This window comes from Struthio camelus, chromosome 7, assembly GCF_040807025.1.
Source record: "Struthio camelus isolate bStrCam1 chromosome 7, bStrCam1.hap1, whole genome shotgun sequence".
Lineage (NCBI taxonomy): Eukaryota > Metazoa > Chordata > Aves > Struthioniformes > Struthionidae > Struthio > Struthio camelus.
In genome coordinates this window covers 30,743,428-30,761,280 of record NC_090948.1, presented here as the reverse complement: position 1 = coordinate 30,761,280, position 17,853 = coordinate 30,743,428, and the positions used below count along the sequence as shown (strand labels likewise).

Genomic DNA, 17,853 nt, shown 5'->3' with positions numbered 1-17,853 from the left:
AAACGTTTAGCTAGATCACACTGTGCAACCAGCCCTGAAGCAGTCACTACAAGAAAGTCTCTTGCTTAGAATGCAGTCAGGTTGCCTCTATTTGATAGGCATAGCCACAGCACCAGTTGTTTCAGCTCAGTGCCTTTGAACGTAATATTCATAGCTTTAGTGGGAGAAAGCAATTTTGGGACTCAAGTACATAGCCATCATAATGACAGATGAATGATAAAAGTAAGTATTTTAGCAAGTGTCTATACTTAAAGAACATCTTTGATTTTAAGGCAACTGGAGCTTTGCTATTTATTGCTTGCCATTTCCAAAGAAACGTCCTCTGCCAGTAAAAGTTGATATAACAGTACTCCTGCACCTTTGAGATCCCAAAATACACTCGTTTCCTCCATCTGTAAATATACTGGCTATAGGCAGCAGCCTGGGTTCTGAATTGCTTCATATAACATATAACATTTTCCAGGTCAGACGTTAACAAGGCATACATAACATCTTGAAAGCTTGTCTTACTCGCCTGCATCCATAATCTAATACGACAGTGTTTCTTTCAGGCTTCTGTCAAGTAAAACATCTGACGCTACATGTGTTGCACAAAACACGTTATAGCACTGTAGCCTCTGGCACAGAGATTTCCACTTGTGCAATGACAACTGATTCCAGTTATCGCCAAGGAAGAATTCTTTTCAGATGGTTACAGAAGTTTCCTGCATTCGCTTCAAGCATTTCTGCCACTTTAAAGATTGTTTTTTATGCGCTCTAACGAAATAGTATTTCTTTGTGACAAAAGTCATTTAGAATACACAGTCACATACTTGGATGTAAGAAATACAACAGTTCCTCTTTGTTATTTCATATTATGGAGAGACATAAGTCCTAGACCATAAAGAAAATACTAGTTCCTCAAAGACTCCATTTTAAAATGTAAACTTGGAGTATACAATGCCAGAGCCAGGATAATTTTTCAGGGAACCTTAAGATGTTGCATCTTCATTTCCAAGTTAGATCCTGGATGCTGCCTAAACAGTTCCACTTAAGAAATAATCATCTTACGGAAGAATGAAATTGCCTAAATACACTACATTGTTTCGCTAACCTTTATATCTTCAGGGTGATTTGTGACCTTGCAGGTATGAGCAGGTACGAGTGAGTGGAATGAAGACAGACACGTTCGAGAAAAAACACACACATACGTTTCAGTTCTTACTTGGTAAACGCTGTTCATATGAACCTCTGCCTGTATCTTCCAACAAATATGGCATTGGATCATTTTGATGGTCACCTGTCAAATAAGGCCAGGCACATTTCCCACCTAAAGAGACCCTTTTTTAAGCGTATTTATTTTAAAATGAAATTTGCTTCTTTTTACCTAATTTAAACTGGAGTTCCAACAGGCTCGGTTTCTATTATATTGTGCTGAATTTAGGAAATATGGCATTAACTTTCCTAAAACCTATACTTGGTTTCAGCAATTACCTCTGCTGAACAATGCTACCAGAAAATTAATAGGGGGAGCAGGAAGAGAATTACTGTGCAAACTTCATCTTTCTGTCATTGAGTATCAGCCAATAGGCATTGGCTGGCTGACTTCAAAAAGAACAAGATAAGTCCCCACAACCTTAACTCTCTTGCATGATTCAAATGCAGGTATGCCAATGCCGAGCCGGTAAAATTATATATAGGATCATGAAAGTGGAACTTGGTGAACAGTGATTAGCTGTGACACAGAAAAGCCAATCCTAAAACATTTCCTCACTTGTGCAGTCTTGGGGGCATACAGCTGGATCTCTGCTCTCAATCACATCACAGATGCCATCCGGACAAGTCTTGATACTCGGTGTGCACGTGGAATAGTTTGTAGTGATTCCTGTTAACACAGAAACAGCCAGTTGCACAAATATCACAAGGCTCTGAAGAAATGCTTATTGAATTCTCAGTGCTTGCTGATACACCGAAGCACAGGTCTCTCTAAAATAAACATCCATGGGCTTTATCTATAAATACTTTACCATTTGCTACAATAGCAGACAAGACAATAGCTAAAAGAAACTGAGAAGAACGTACTTTTCACTGTGATTTCTGCTTTGTGCCTTTGACAGCCCTTTAGGCATGTCACTTGGAATTACAATGAATATTACTCGAAAAATAGCTAGCAGGCCATTTTGAGAATACGAGTGGCTTTCGCAACTGAGGATATCTCCACACAATTTCACACGTATTTGAATATGAAGGTTACAGGTAGCTGAAGAGAATTTGTGATACTCATGCAGATTGAAGGGATAAGGCATCAACACAGAAGCATTGCTCTGGAACAGTCAAGGGTGCCATCACCCATTAGATCTGTGTTACAGGCCACCAAAAACAGAGAGACTACTTCTGTGCTAACTCTATCTGCCCAGTCATATCTGCTCACAGGCTTATTGGTATGCTTCAAACTCAATTCGTGTTTGCAGAGATTATCACTGCATGCTGTAAGACATTCCTTCCAGTTACGATGGTACAAACCCAATAACAGGGAATTTAGTATCTTGTATTGTATGTATTGTATTCAACGTCACCAGGGACAAGATTAAGAATGACCATTCCCACTTCCTAGTGAAGATTTCCTTTGGGTATCGTCACTACTTTTTTTTCAACTACAGCTTCTGTGTAGTTTACAATACCATGTTGTCCAGCTGGAATAAATAGGTGCATGTCCACCAAAGTCAAAAGTGCAATAATGGCTAAATAGAAGTTTGGTTTCACACAACAGAAACATACCTTTTCCACTCCCCTGTCTCCACTGACATCTTCCTGTCAACACTCCCAGGCCACCACACTCTTCACATTCAGCATGGTGCTTACTCACAGCACAAGAGTCAGGGCAGTCCTCTTCTTTTTTTAACACTGTTGGGAAGAGGGTATGCTGTCAGTACAGTACAGGGGAGGTGAATACACATGCAAGTCAGCTCAAGTCAGAAGAACAAAATCCTTTCTTGGGAAGGGATAGGAAAGAAGAAAAGAGAAAGGAAAAGTGCACAACCATGAATAAACTTAGAAAACAATTGAAGAAAAGTCTAGATGTTTTTCGCCTGTGAAATAAAAGATCAGCAGTATGACCACAATAGCACTGTTATCTCTGCTTGATGGCAGGCTGTCAATACCTGGAACGGTAGAAATACACTAACAGATTAATAACAAAAGGAAAGGGAATCCAGGTACTTATTGCTTTGTACAAAAACTTATAATTTAAGGGAAAAATTTAGTACATGGGCCACTTGGCAACAGAGCTATGATGTGATGCAAGGGAGCTGAAGCAACTACCAGGTAGAATTTTAAGATTCTGCACAAAGTGCAGTTTGATTTGGGAAGAAAGGATTATAAGTTTCTAGTGTAATCCTCCTCTGCCATGGTTCTTACAGAATTTCTTATATTTTGCTCTCGTGAACTTTTCCGTAAAATGAAGTCAGTGCAAGTGCTACACGAACGTTGAGCAAAATTTTTTTTTTTAAGTAACAACGGGGGGAAAAAGTGATGAGAAAAAGATTGCTGAATAAATATATTTAGGTAGAAGAACTGTGGTTTCGTATATATTATTCCATAAGAATACGTGAAATACAAAATAAAGGACACACACAACAATATTCTTCTAAATCAAATGTCATCATGAACATTAGAGGAATTGTACATGATCCACCAGCTTTACGTACATTAGTTATTCAAACAAATATCTACTGCAGATAAGTCTGACTCAAAACTCCAAATGAAAACACTGACTCTGGGTCTGTATCTTGTAGCTCAGGCTCATTTTCATTGCTATCATCATCAAGTTCATAGATCACCCTACTAACGCACCACCTAATACTGGTAACACTTGTAAGCAAGTAAATTGTTCTAATTGACGCAGATACTTACGAGTTCCTTCCAACACAACAGTGAGAAGGGTTTTGGCATGTTTCCTGCTCTGCCTGTCCGTAGCTTGAATAGTGTATTGTATTTCCTTGCATTCAGGTCTGCGTAGCACAGAGGAATCATTCACATAAAGGCTTCCATATTTGTCTTCTCGGCCTTGAAGTATGCTGACAGCATAGCAGCTTACATTGGGGGACAGTAACTTGTAGGTGATGTTCACACCACAGAATTTCATACAGTTTTCAATGCAGATTTTTCCTATCTAGGCTCAAACACCAACAAAGAAATCACAAACAACAGAAACAAAACTATACAACAAAAACACTCTGTGCTTCTCAAAAGTATCCTAAAGAAAACTAAGTAATGCTCAGCTTGCAGAGATCACATGATATGCTATTTTACCACCAATATAGTACCTGAATGCTTCAAATGTGACTTATTCTCAGTAAAACTGAGAGGTAAAGTAGTAGCATTGTCTTCAGGTAACAGTGCAGACATCAAAAGCCATGACCGGAGACTCGGTGATATTCAGGTGCCCACTGCTGATAGTAAGCAATAGCAGTTGGAACACAGTCTTATGATTTGGGAAAATGTGGGCTCAGTCCCTGCTCTGTCCCAGGCTAATCCATGAGAAAAGCTTTGCTGAGAAAGCAAACAGTTCAGTGTGTACAAAAGGGAGACTCTTTTCAATAAGATAGAAATGGAAAATGCAAATACCTATGTTCCACAGTATTATAGTCAAAAGTTTCTGGCCAACACAGTTCTCAGAAAGCCTTAAAAGAAATGAGAACCTCAGTGTCTCCCACAGGCATTTGCATCTAAAAATGAAAATAATGTGCGGACTTGCCATATATGAGCATCCAGCTGCCAGAAAATCTATGCTAGAGCACTTCCCAGTCTGAAAATGTTTATCTAAGCAGCACAGGAATGTAAGGCCCTGACTCCTGTCCAGTTCCTATACGAACTCATCCAAAGCTCACTTTGCTTTTTCCATTTGCTAGAGTGGGATTCGGATCAGGTCCAGAGGCACTGGCTTTCCTTATGGGGAAAATCGTAATGGGAAGGGTGGGGTGTTATTTAAGGGGATTTGGTGGTGGATTCTTTTCAAATGCTGCAGTTAAGAGGTCTTTCCAAGTAACATCACTGCTAATAAAAGCATATCTGTACATTTTAGTTTTAGCATTTTTATTAAGGAATGTAAAAAAAAAAAAAAAGTTTTCTGTATTAAGCCTTCTTCCTATGGACTTGGACTATTTAAAGTCAGGAGGAGCTTCTTGCAGTTATAGAAACATCCTTTGTCCCATCATAGGCCCAATTCATCTAATTTATTCCTATTCACATCACTGGCTGGTCACCTGGCACCATGTGTTTTTTGTGTCAGGATAGCACATAGAGATAACTAACGCCATCAGAAGCTAGGCCTTTTCTGGTATTTAGCTTTGGGGCTATCTCTTCTCCACAGCACTCCGGGACTGGCAGGAAGAAAAAGTAGTAAATAAAAGATGGCAATTGTTCATAAACTCTTGTCTCAACACAAGAAAAGTAAGGTCCCTTCCAGAACCGAGTCATCTTAGCCTCGGTGTTGCATTGCAACTGACAGTGTCTTGCAGCTCTTGGCTTCTTCGATGCAGTAAGAGAATATAATGACGTCCCATGTCACGTTAACCACTGACATAGACTAGACTGAGACTATCCTCTGTCACTGTCTACTCTGTCCTACCTGCTTTTTCCAGGCAGCCTTTCGATCAACAAAAATTCTCTGCAAAGGGGATGGGGAAGACCATGGGAACTGGGAGTTCCTGAGCAGCAGATTATCCTTAGTGTAGAGCATATGTCAGTTTTGCTTTCATCCGTATCATTTACGGAGAAGCTAAAAATGCCCCTCTCAAGTAGTTTGTACAGGAAAGATAAGCTTTCTCTTTTTGCTCAGTTCCATTAGGAAATGCCAAATACTGTAACTTTGTTCTGTACCGCAGGTTCGGGAAACAGCACAGATCTCAAACGCAGGGGAGCATAGCCTCATAGGAACGCGGCAGAAAGCCAGTTCCTCCTCCTCATCGAGGAGGGTAGAAAATAGCATAGTAATCAGGACTGACATTAACATAAAGAACCAGCAAAGATGCATTTTGCAAGACACCCAATATTTAACACAGAAATATGATTATCAGAAACAGGAACAGAAAAATTCATCTTGTCAGCTCCAGAGTTTAATAAAGTCTGGATAATGATAATGTTCCTCTTCACTGAATTCCAGAGGCATTTGGACATCTAACCTCTTTAAAAATCTCAGCCTATATCATCCAGCATTTGTCTCAGGAAATGTCAGTAGGGGTCTAAGTCCTTTGATAAGTTAAATGCCACTGGGTGAGCCTGCACCGTCAGACCATGCTTCTGTTATTCAATTCATTTAGCTGCTCAAACAGACAAATGGCATCAGCCCAGCAGTTAATCATTTCTTCACACTCCTGTATTTTCCTTAGGGCAAGAGCCAGTTCAGCATTCATATTGATTTGGCCCTGTGCTTTTTCCTCGCTGCTCTGGCACATCATAGCTAATTATGCAGAAGACTTTAATAACAAGGAGTGCTGGGGCCTGGGCTGCTTGCATTGACTTGTGCTCCGGTCAGACCGCACTGAAATTCAAATTCAGTCTCAGAAATAAGTGGATGACACCTTAATTGATCAAGAAAATCATCTCCAGAGCGAGGATGAGTTTTGCATTTCCTTGGTTGAGAATAAGAACAAAATCTCTTGGTGATTTTGCATTTAGGCAGCGTAGAAAGAGATCTCTTCCCACAGGCTTGGAGCTCTTCGTGTAAGTTCTTCCCTGCTACTACTGCCACCCAGTGAAACTACACAGTTACTGTAAAACAAGCAGCATTATTTCCAGAAACCCTAAACTCCATTTCAAATGTTTGATTGTCCTAACAAAATGCAAAAATGGCAGCTTTAAAGCATTAACTTTTGGTTTTCCAGTCTGGAATGAGAAAATCGTGTACATCTAGACTTCAGATGCATGTGTGGAGACAATCTAGGGTATGCACCACGTAAACACGGCTTAACCGAATTTGGACAACAGAGAATTCATATTATTATTATTATATGCACTCACACACATGCATAAAATGTATGTATGTGTATAAATGTATAGACATATACACACACACAAATTCTACTAATTCATACATACTTTTATGTACACCCAATAGTCAAGTTTCCACATTTTTTACAATTAGTTCCTGGTCACTTGATGACATACATACAGCCAGGGCCCATTTCTAGATATTAAGAGTTAGACTGTGAGTGCCTTGCACATCCAAGTTATTATTTCTATTAGAGGAAACCCACAGGTTTCACCCCACCTCCAGACAAGAGTTTTCTACAGCACTGAGAATAAAGTATTTATAATCTGGTGCTACAAAAAAAAAAAAAAAAAGAAATCTAATGCTGAAAGTAGTGTTTGTCTGCACAAACAGCACAGATGATGTTCTGAAGCTTCTAACGAACTGATGTCTGCAAATTTAGAAGTTGCAGCAACAAGGAATCACACCAGGATGAAAATGACATAGCTTCTTGCAGGTAGTCCACTGTTTGAGCTCACTGGATATCCTTCTCTTATTTAGGATATTCAGTGCAGACTGTGGGTAAAATGACCCTTGACTGAGCAGTGGCATTTAATTGGTTATGCAGGGCCTGTTCTGTACTCTCAAGAGCTATCAGTCTATAGTACATTTCATCATATTAAATACAAGACCATGGAATACATCTTTCCTTTTTCTTTCTTTTTCTTGATCAACCAGAGGCTTAGAGATGAGTAAAATACAATTTCTTCTTAAAAGATGTATAATGAATTGGTCTTCTCTGCAATCGGGTTGATCAAATTTTAGTATCAATCCTTTTCTGTGCTATAAATACAGCAGCAGCCTTATAGCTCTATTTAGTTATGAAGTGTACATTCCAGCAGCTCCCCTCAAATGCCTTGTGACTGATTTTTTTAATTTTCACTCTCATAACATTAATTATCTTGAACTAGTTGCCTATTAATGTGCATGTTCCATAAGAATTACATTGCAATTTTCACCTGATTAATGTCAACCTGTTGGAAAGTGTTTCTGGAAGGCATTATTAATGGCAATGATGGTGATTAAGCTAAAATGAGGGTTAAATTAGGAAACACATTAATTACTAACTAACCATTATCTAGGGAAAAGCTATTAACATACTGGAATGTGTAGAGCTGGGACTTCAATAGCTGGGACAAATTCTTTTTTTGCCCTTGATTTTTCTTCCAGTTATTTATACCTAAGCTGCTGAAGGCTGCAAGTCCCTCTCTTTTCCTCTCTACTAATACTTCCGTGTGTGGCCTCCCTTCTGTGATTATATGATGGGAGAGGCTAGTGTCCAGTCTACCTGGAATCCTTTGTGGCTACATCCAGCAAAACAGTTATGCTGATGTCACATTTTTCATTTATTCTACTTAATATAGCTCAATCCAAAGCTTTATCCATAAGCATATCGGAGAAAACATTCGTGTCTGTTTAATTTGTAACTTCTTTAGGGCAGGGACTGTCTCCTACTCTGTGTTTGTGCAACGATGCACATGGAAGCTCTGATGCATAAAAATAACATCACTGCTTAGATTTTCTGTAAGGCTTTTCTTTAGTAGATCTTTAAGCAATTTAAAGAGGAGAACATAACAAAGTTTTACAGAGGAGCCCGAGTACACAAGACAGACTGATTTGCTGGCCAACGTCAGAATCAAGGAACAGAACCTACACTTCCTAGACCTCACTGTGGTGAGGTCTGTCTCTGACAAAACCTACTAGCTCACAAGATCTACTAGCTCTGTCTCTAACAAAAAGTAAAAATATAATTAACACAGTTCTTACTTGTGCAAAACGTTCAGCATTTCTGTTCACTGTGAACTGGTAAGTCACGTTTGGAAACTGAATGCTGACAGGGAGGATGGAGACATTGAAGTGAAGCATCACCGATCTTTCTGGACCATGATATTCTGTGTCATTCACCAAAACATCCAATTGGAAGGAACGATGCTCTGTGACTGAAATACTTTTATTCAGTACTAGTTCTGCAAAAGAAAAGATTAGTCATATCACACACCTACATTATCTGTAAGTGCATTTTTTGATTCTGCAATTCCAACCAAATTATAAATATCAAACACTTTCCTAACGGGAAACAAAAGGAGATAGTTAACTATGAAAATATAGCTTCTACACAATTATACTGTGTACCATTCAAGATGTTGTGTACCATTCAAGATGTTTGAAGATATGTTCTTCCCTTCTTATTACTGTTCTGAGGATTCTACAATCAGAACCTCTTGCTTATTGGTACACAAAACATCATCCCATACAGTCCCTATCTTAGGGATGCACAAACTCCATTTTTTCATTGTATGTTTAAAATTCACTGTTCTGCTATTGTGAAATTGCTCAGTTTTCTTCTAATCAGTATTTATATAATGCTTGGAAATGCAAAATGATTATTGATCGACTATTAACAAGAAACTTCTCCTTTATTTAAAGGAAGAGACCTTACTGTATTCATGTAGAGTTCCCCTCACTTGGCTGCCATTTGGACTGAAGTGGATTTCATGGAAGATGTGCTCCACCCGAAATGTTTCGTTTATCCATGGATCATTTGTAATGATGGTTCCTGTGTATTTCTTTCTGCTACTTTCAAGGGGATAAATAGGCGTGGTGTCTGCATCACACACAGTTAGCATTGCGAGGACAGTTCCCTGGAAGGAAATCATAAATAACATTGCTGAATGACCTTGAAGCTTTCTTCCTCTGATACATGATTGCAGGATTAACATATTGATCTGTAAGCCTTCTAAACTTTCATTCAAGTCCACTTTGATTCAAATTCTTTTTAAGCTTCAGGATACCACAATTTCACACCCATTTGGGCCTGCACAATATTTGTAGCAGCATTTTAGAAAGACAGTTATTTGTCCCATTCACTTTCAGCGCTTAAGCAGAGACAGCTTACCCAGCCTCAACATCAGCTTGTAGATACAACAGTCTCCAGCTAATGCAGTTTAAATATTGCCAAATGAGTAAATTTGTGAGGAGAGACACTCAAGCCTCAGAGCAGATTGTCTCCAGCTTGTGCAGCTAGAGTACTCTGAGTTAGCACAGTCACTTTTTTACTGATGAAACATATTTCCAAACAAATGTCTCATGACATAGACAATGCTTTTCTGGTTTAAAAAAATCAAAACAGAAGTGTTTAAAGACAGAACATACTAGCAGTGTACCCTAAATGTGATGGAGATTTTGCTTAGGTCATTGCAACTAGAAGAGTATTGCCTAGGAAGGGAATGCAGGGGCTCTAGTTGCTGTTTTGCATCAAGTCCATCACTTTACAGCTCCCAATCCTATACGTACGTGGTAACAAGACTATATCCACCAGAAATTGAGGGTCCTGTCAGTCAGGTATATAGGATAGACAGGTACACATGCTAATGAACCTCCCACCAGAGAATCCTTAACTACTTATACACAGGTGACAAAGAGTTAGAAGTCTCAAAGGAAAATGGCAATCACCAATGTAGCAGTGAAAAAGACCTTGTTATATAATCATTTCTGTCCATGTCCAAATACAATGCTTAACTTTAGAGGTGCAAAATGAGTTCACATGCAGCTCTTGCTTTTTTTTTTTCTTTTTTAAAATCAATAATATTCTGCAACACTACTAACAAAGCAGGTTAGTAACATGTGTAATTAAAAGACAACGAAGCACCTTTAGACAAGTCAGACTCATTACCCGACCCAGCACTGAGTAAGTGACACAGGTGGCCTGGGTTGTCTGTCTTCTGCTTATTCTACTAGACTGCTGTTCTCCAGCTGGACACTGAAACCATCAGGCCTTTAAGATTTTTATTAACATTAATTCTGCTGTTTCAAGCTTATCTAGTTACTAGAAAAGATTGAAAGTTTCCAAACATAATGCTTACTTTCACTGCAAAACACCAGTGAAATTCACTAAATTATGAATGCTTTGTGGGCACAAAATTTCAGAGAGAAATGATCAAGGTTTAAATATTGCATTTAAGCTTTATCATCTCAATTGCATGCAAAAACATCTCAAATCAAAATAAAGCAATTAGATTACTTTTCTTTATAGGACACTTTTATGAGACTTTCCCCTCCTCTCATTCAGAGCTAAATGAAATTCACAAGTTTCAAAATTTCTGAAAGGAAAAAGGAGTTACTTTATACCCTGACAAATGTGTTCACAGGTGTCTTGTCAATGCTTGTCTGCAGGTGGCAGCAAACTCCCCAAATCATACCTCTCCCTACCAAATACAGCATGAGCAAAAAGGGAAAACTGACTGCAAAAAAGTACCGCTGCTATGAAACAGAAGTGCTCTCATAAAAGATGTATAATTTAGGCCCATAAAGATGTGCCTTAACTATAACCTGACTTATTAAGGGTTGGTGCTGAGGGGTGAAGAGCTGGAGAGCCGAGCTGCAGACTTCTCTGCTGGGGCAAGGGGCGCGCGTGTGCAGGGGGCGCGCACAAAGGCATCCAGAGGTTTAGACCTCTTCAAAGATCACCTCGGCGTACTAAGGGAAAAGTGGGAGGTCACCTGCAAAGCAAGGTCCTAAAAATTTCCCTTAATGGCTTGAACCTGAAAACATTAAGTGAATTCTGCATAATCCATCATTTTGACTGGTTTCTGAAAAGGAATAGTACTACAATAGAAAACTCGTATTTGAAGAAAACTTCTCTTTCAGGATTTTTGGCTAGCTTTGTTTCAGTGTTTTGCTTCCCTGAGTGTTGTCGAGAGTGCCTGGAATAGCAGAGAGAAGCTGCTTCTGTTGACTTATAAATCAAAGTAACTGTCTCTGTACACGAGTTTAGGTAACAAAGGAAGCTTGTAGCACCCATATTTTTAGACTGCTTAAGATTCTACATAAATGAAAATGAACCCTTACAGTCTTTCCTTTGCATCAGTGTGTTGCTGGGGCTGGCGGCTCCCTGCCTGGCAGTGGTGGGGGCTCCCGGTGGTGCAGGGCTAGGCTTCGCTGCCAGGGCCTGTCCCACAGCTGGGGCAACCCCAGCCCGGGCATCGGGCACCTTGGTGGGGGTGAGCTGAGGCCAGGCAGGGCTGTTGCAGGGCTGGAGCCAGGCACCACTGCAGGGCCAGGACTGACAGCCCCAGGCTGGGCTGGGATGGGGGGAGGCCTGGAGGAAAGAGGTTCCCGGGGAGGGCCAGTAAGAGCTCATGGTGCCCTCAGGGCCCTGATGCTTTGAGAAGCTCTTATATCGCTTTGGGCTTTGATAATCTTGCTTTCTCTCCATTCTGTATATGTTTTGTGATCAGGTCTTTAATAACAAAATTGCATACTATTTTTTCTACCAAATATATTCCTCGTATAACACATGAGATAGAAGTGTGCATACACAGAATTAAGGCTGCAGAGACAGCTGCCTCTCATAACTTCCTGTTACTGGTGCAGCATCCTAATAAATGTTTGTAATGTATTTCTGATATCTTATATAGATTCTTATATATAGGAAGAATACATACATACATCTGGTCAATAACACTCAATTTCTGGTCACCTAGTGGAAGCAATCCTGAATAAATCCAGAGCAGAATTCAGTCCTGCAAGATACAATGATCCCTGCTGGGATATCAGCAGGGGTCTGTCCTGATCTGAGGAAATGCTCACTTTTTTTTTTTGCACTGTTTACTTCCTGACCTAAACTCTTGTCTATTTGGGATGTAAATAGATAGAACTGAGGGAAAAAAAAAAAAATCTTTTTATTCTACACACTCAGCACAGTACAAACACAGCTTTGAAGAGTAGTGGTATGATCATAAGTTTGATGTCGAAATTCGTTATACAGAACGTAGTTTCCCAGTACACGTGCCTCCCACTGCTGTGTTCCTACATCAGAGACTAGATAAAGAACATTACCTCTTTTCTGTTGAACTCCACAACAGCATCTGCAGTATTAGTGCCATTGGGAAGGAAGGGAGCAGAGTCATCTTCATCTAACACATTCACCAGGAAGGGCACCTCAACCTGCATTTCTCTGAAGCCCTCTCTCACGGTACATTTGGCAATCAGTTCATATCTCTCTCTTTCTTCTCGATCTAGACGCTGTATCACACTCACCCCCGTGGTGTTCTCATTGTACCGAAATGGCAGACCTTCAGCTGAAAAACACAGTCATAGCATAAACAGGGACAATCACTTCCAATTATAGGACTCTGGGACCAATTTTCTTCTTTAATGTTCTTTTGCAGTCCAGTAAATCCAACTGGACATAGCTATTACAGCTTAGAAAAGACGGCCATGACTGCATGATAAAAGGCAGACTCAGAAGCGAAATGGAAGAAAGTGGTAGAGCTATAGTAGGGTAGGCAAAAAACATATGGAACTGATAAAAAGATCCTACAATTTAGAAGAAGCACAATTTAAAGCTCAGGACATTGCCAACCTGCCCTTGCCAGGTACAACTTGTAAAATCAATCTTCTCCTCAGGGAGGAAGGTAGTCTTCCTTCCCATCCTCTCTGTATATCTCAAAGGCAAAATCTTCAGGCTCTGCTCACACTTACAATGGGATTTCCTTGTATATGATCAATTTAAAGCATCTACTACAAGAGAGATCTTAACAGTGCAGCTGTTTACAAATATTGCTGGTACCTGAGTGCTCGTTTTCAGTCCCATTTTACCTGCTAGAAGTTTGTAGGAAACACTGACATTCTGACACAGATGATGAACTGAGGGTAGCTGGAGCTGATGAAACGTGCCAGGTGGTTTATTCTCCTTGATATGAAAGGAAAGATCCATTTCTGTGAAGCAAAGTTGCCTTGCTGTCAGGGTGCTGCACGCTGGTGCAGTAGCATTGATCAAGGAGAGGTATACTGTGGCACGAGTAGCAGAGTCACATTCCTTCTCTTGGAAAGGGTGGGATGAAAGGAAGACATACAGCATCACTTTTGATAATGACATCCAATTTCCTACAGCTACAAAAGCGAAAAAAAAAACAGAGCAAAGGAAATATTTGACAGAAGACTAGCAAAGATTTCTTCTACACATTTCATGGTTTAGTTCGTTATTCCACAAACAGCCACATAGTTCTATTATGTAATAAAACAACTCTTGAGTACATCGCTTACTGACTGGAAGACTTTAAATCTTAATAACCTCAATAAGCCAAAATATAGGTGTTACCACCCAATTTTACGTTGTAGAATCCCACTGAACAACGCCCATGTTCTGTCTGTAGGACACTGACATAAAACAGGTCACTATTAGTAATCAGCTTTTTGACAGGACTGTTCTTGGATGGACTAGAGGAGAGTGGGGTGGCAGGAGGAAAAGAAGAGTGAGTGAAATAGCAACCAGGATCCCAGCATCCAGGATACACTCACAACAACTATTAGCTGTCTTTTAAGTCATATCATTCTGACAATTTATACCAGTTGAGAACATGTGGCAAACTGTATAGGACACACTGTTGCATCACTTTAAAATATAAAGAGTTGGCAAAAGATAACACAGAAGCTAAAATCAGCTTGTGGCATCTAGTAAGACATCCTCAAGTCCAAATTGATTTTATTATCTTAGTTCAACTACAGACAGAATGATAGTATCACTGAGACAGATCTAATTCACTTGAAAAGACTCTCTAGGTCACTTTGAGCCATATTTAAAAAAAAAAAAAAAAAAAACTTAAGACACTCAAGTTGTGGATAGCCATTCTTCCTCTGTTCAATTACAAATAGCTATCATATTCATGATTCATGAATTTCAAGTACCAACAAATACAGTGAAAATGGGTAAGATAGCGAGCATTTAAACTCTTAAAAACTAAAGCAGTAAGTGCCTGAATTTGAACATTTAAGCATTGTGGAACCTAAGTCAAAGGACAGTGTTGATATATGGCCCTTACAAACTCCACAGATACTACAGACTCTCTTAGAGCAGAAATTCTGCAACTGATCGCAGTGGTATGCCATTAACTTCTCACCCATTTCCTCCTCCACCACCTAATGATATTTAATTTCCTCATAGATCAAAATCACCAAAATCAATTTACTGCTAGAGCATAAAAGAGGGAAAAAATTGAGATAATTCACTTCTGTAGTTCAATAGTAAGGTTTTTTTTAAAGCTAAATCTCAAGAGATAAAGAGAGGTACACTTAACCATTTCTTCCAAGAACTGTTCAGTGTTACATGCAAACATATTTTGTGAGTCCATGTTGCCAGAGTTCAAGGACCTGATGAGAGTTTGAACCAATTTAAATATCTTGATCTGGCTGCTAAACCCCCAACATTACCACAGTGGAACTGGCTTCATTTGGATCCGGCAAATCCTAATGTGAAGCTGCGACTTACTAGAGCTGTGGATGACAGAAAATTTATTTCAAGTAGTACAACTTTCCTGCTATATTAGAGTCAACAACAAGAGTGGCAGGATCTGACCCAGTTTAGCATTTACTTTGGCATATGACCCCCTGCATTCACAGTTGGCTTTGCCGGGTCTGGCTCCTCTTTTAAAACAACATAGACGGTTTTTCCAAATTTGATGCTCACATGCTGCTGGATAAATCTCACGATTTGAACATACTTTGCTTTAACAAGAGATACTTCAACAAGAGCAGCTAGTCTTCTCATACTTACACAGCATATTAAAGTCTTCTCTGTCTAGGCTCTTGCTGAGGTACAGAAGTCCTGTTTTTTCTCTGATTTGAAACCAATGGTTTTCATGGGATCTTGCTCGAGAAATGATGAGATTCTGGCACAGATGGAAGTGGGCCGCTTCCCCGTGTGAATCCCTCAAGGCATGGATGTGCAGGAGTGGCGTACCAGCTGCCTGATCAATGTAGACATTCTCCGAGTACTCTTTCCTGGGGAAGTACAGACCAAAGGCAGCTGCAAAGGAAGCCACACAACAGGAGAGTTGCTCCCAGTTAAGAAAATGTCAATGCAAAACTCACTTAAGAGATGCATTTCCAAAGAACTGCAAGCTTCATTTTGTAAGTGCACTAAAGACGACATCAAAAAAGGCAGATCCTCATCCAGCGTAAATCAGTATGGTTTTACTGCATTCAGTGCAGAGAGATAGCCATCACAAATTTGGCCCATTTTATGTTCAAGTTACAAAATCTCCTATGTTTTGGAAGTAGAACTGCTTTACCATAAACATGGCAACAGCTGAAGCAGAATGCTTAATGAAGCTCCGCTTGCCGGATTTTACTCAAGTTAATGTCTGCAACCGTCAGCTGTTCTTCCATTATCTCACAGATTATATTCAGAGAAGAAGAACTCTACGATGAAATCACACGCTTTCAAAACCTAAAAACACTTTCCATTCAGAGAAAACATAGAAATGTATCAATGGTTCTCAAACATTGTACTGGATTACATAGAACCTCTCTTAAATACAAATTCTTTTGTGGCTCCCTCTCTTTAAGTAGGCCAACCTGATACTTTCAGTACAGAAAATAGGAGTTGTTTACATAAAATTAATATTATAGTCCTGTAAGTCCTTTACATTTTAGAGATGGGGGAGCTCAGAACTGATGTGCCTGAGCAAGGCAGGGAAAAGCACATGTATTTTTAACACAACGGCTAAGACTGACCCATTAATATTCTGTGATTTTTTTTCCTCTCTCCCATTGCAGACATTTACTTTGAGTAAGACTCAACTGGCCCTTAATGCCTGTCATTTCAGATACTCTCATCTTATCAGGTCACTTTGCGTTTGCTTCTCTACTTCTTTCCTACACCTCTCGTCCAATTCTACTACTTGCAAGTCTGATCACAGTGGAACAGCTGATATTCAATGAAGGAACAGGCAGTAAAAGCACGCACAAAAACACAGTGCAAGCAGTCTGACTGAGCTGTCAGAAACAGTAGCAAGCCTGGCAGAGCCCTGCATTGCGTTATCACCACCAAACAGGACCGCCCTTCAAAATTAAAAAAAAAAAAACAGCATTGCTGCAAAGAAGGCCCACAGATTAAAAATAAGTAAGGTTTGGGTGGGATTTTCAGAAATACAAGAGATAGGCCAACATCTGTACCCACTGCAGCTGACTGAGCAAGGTTTAGCATCTTCCTTGGGTGCACAGGCAGGCCACTAATGGAACGCATCTCAGTGAAATCTCACTTGAAACATATGTACACAGGGAGACTCATTGATATGTGCCATGCGCTCTGAGATACTGGAACAGACTGTCGCTCTTGTTCGTCGTCTGCATTGACAGCCAGCACTTGCTCCCACACAACAGAACACTTGCATTTTGCAGAATTTTGCATCATTTTCTCTGATATGATAAAGTGTAAGGCATAAAAAAGGTTCACACATCTGCTGAACAAATGTAAATAAAAACAATTTCCATATATTATTAACAGAAGACTATCTTAGCTAAAATAAAGCCAGATACAACTGGAAATGACGATAATACAGCAATAAAATGGGGGATATAATGCCAAAACCGCTTCAAAATAGCATCAGGCTATGGCATTTGTTTCATATTATTATTATTGGATACATGCACTATTCTGCAGAAGGGAGAAGACCACTAACAAACTGTAAACAAGAGACCTCTAATTTCATTTGGAAATACCACAGAAGCCACTGTACCTTGAAATGACTCATGACATCATCAGTATTCTTGGATGCAATTATATCCATATGATTTACAGCTGCCCATTGCTTGTTTTACATGTACTTTGCAATATACAAATAAAGTGCGAAAGTAAAACAATAAGTGAATTTTCTCCAAACTAATTAACTCAAAGAGAAGCCAACAACCATCTCCTATTTAAGAGTTTTAGAAAAGCAATTTGACCAGTGACTTCTGAAGGTTTTCCCCCCTACCTGAAGAAAACTTACTTGATTCCTGTCTCATCACCATCTTGTTCACAAGTTAGATTCTTGAATTTCAAACCTGTTTCCAGTTACACA

At 39.6% G+C, this 17,853-nt stretch overlaps 1 protein-coding gene across 1 annotated transcript in view; it reads right to left on the bottom strand.

Annotated features, from left to right (window-relative positions):
- The window catches only part of RET (ret proto-oncogene), an 88,067-nt gene that overhangs the window by 25,836 nt on the left and 44,378 nt on the right, over positions 1–17,853 (bottom strand). The window contains exons 2-9 of the mRNA XM_068950583.1: positions 15,564–15,815; positions 13,610–13,903; positions 12,848–13,089; positions 9,450–9,651; positions 8,777–8,976; positions 3,892–4,150; positions 2,758–2,883; positions 1,754–1,864 (exon numbers count right to left, since the gene is read on the bottom strand). Coding sequence (XP_068806684.1) covers positions 1,754–1,864; positions 2,758–2,883; positions 3,892–4,150; positions 8,777–8,976; positions 9,450–9,651; positions 12,848–13,089; positions 13,610–13,903; positions 15,564–15,815 — 1,686 coding nt within the window. The remainder of the gene's footprint in view (positions 1–1,753; positions 1,865–2,757; positions 2,884–3,891; positions 4,151–8,776; positions 8,977–9,449; positions 9,652–12,847; positions 13,090–13,609; positions 13,904–15,563; positions 15,816–17,853) is intronic.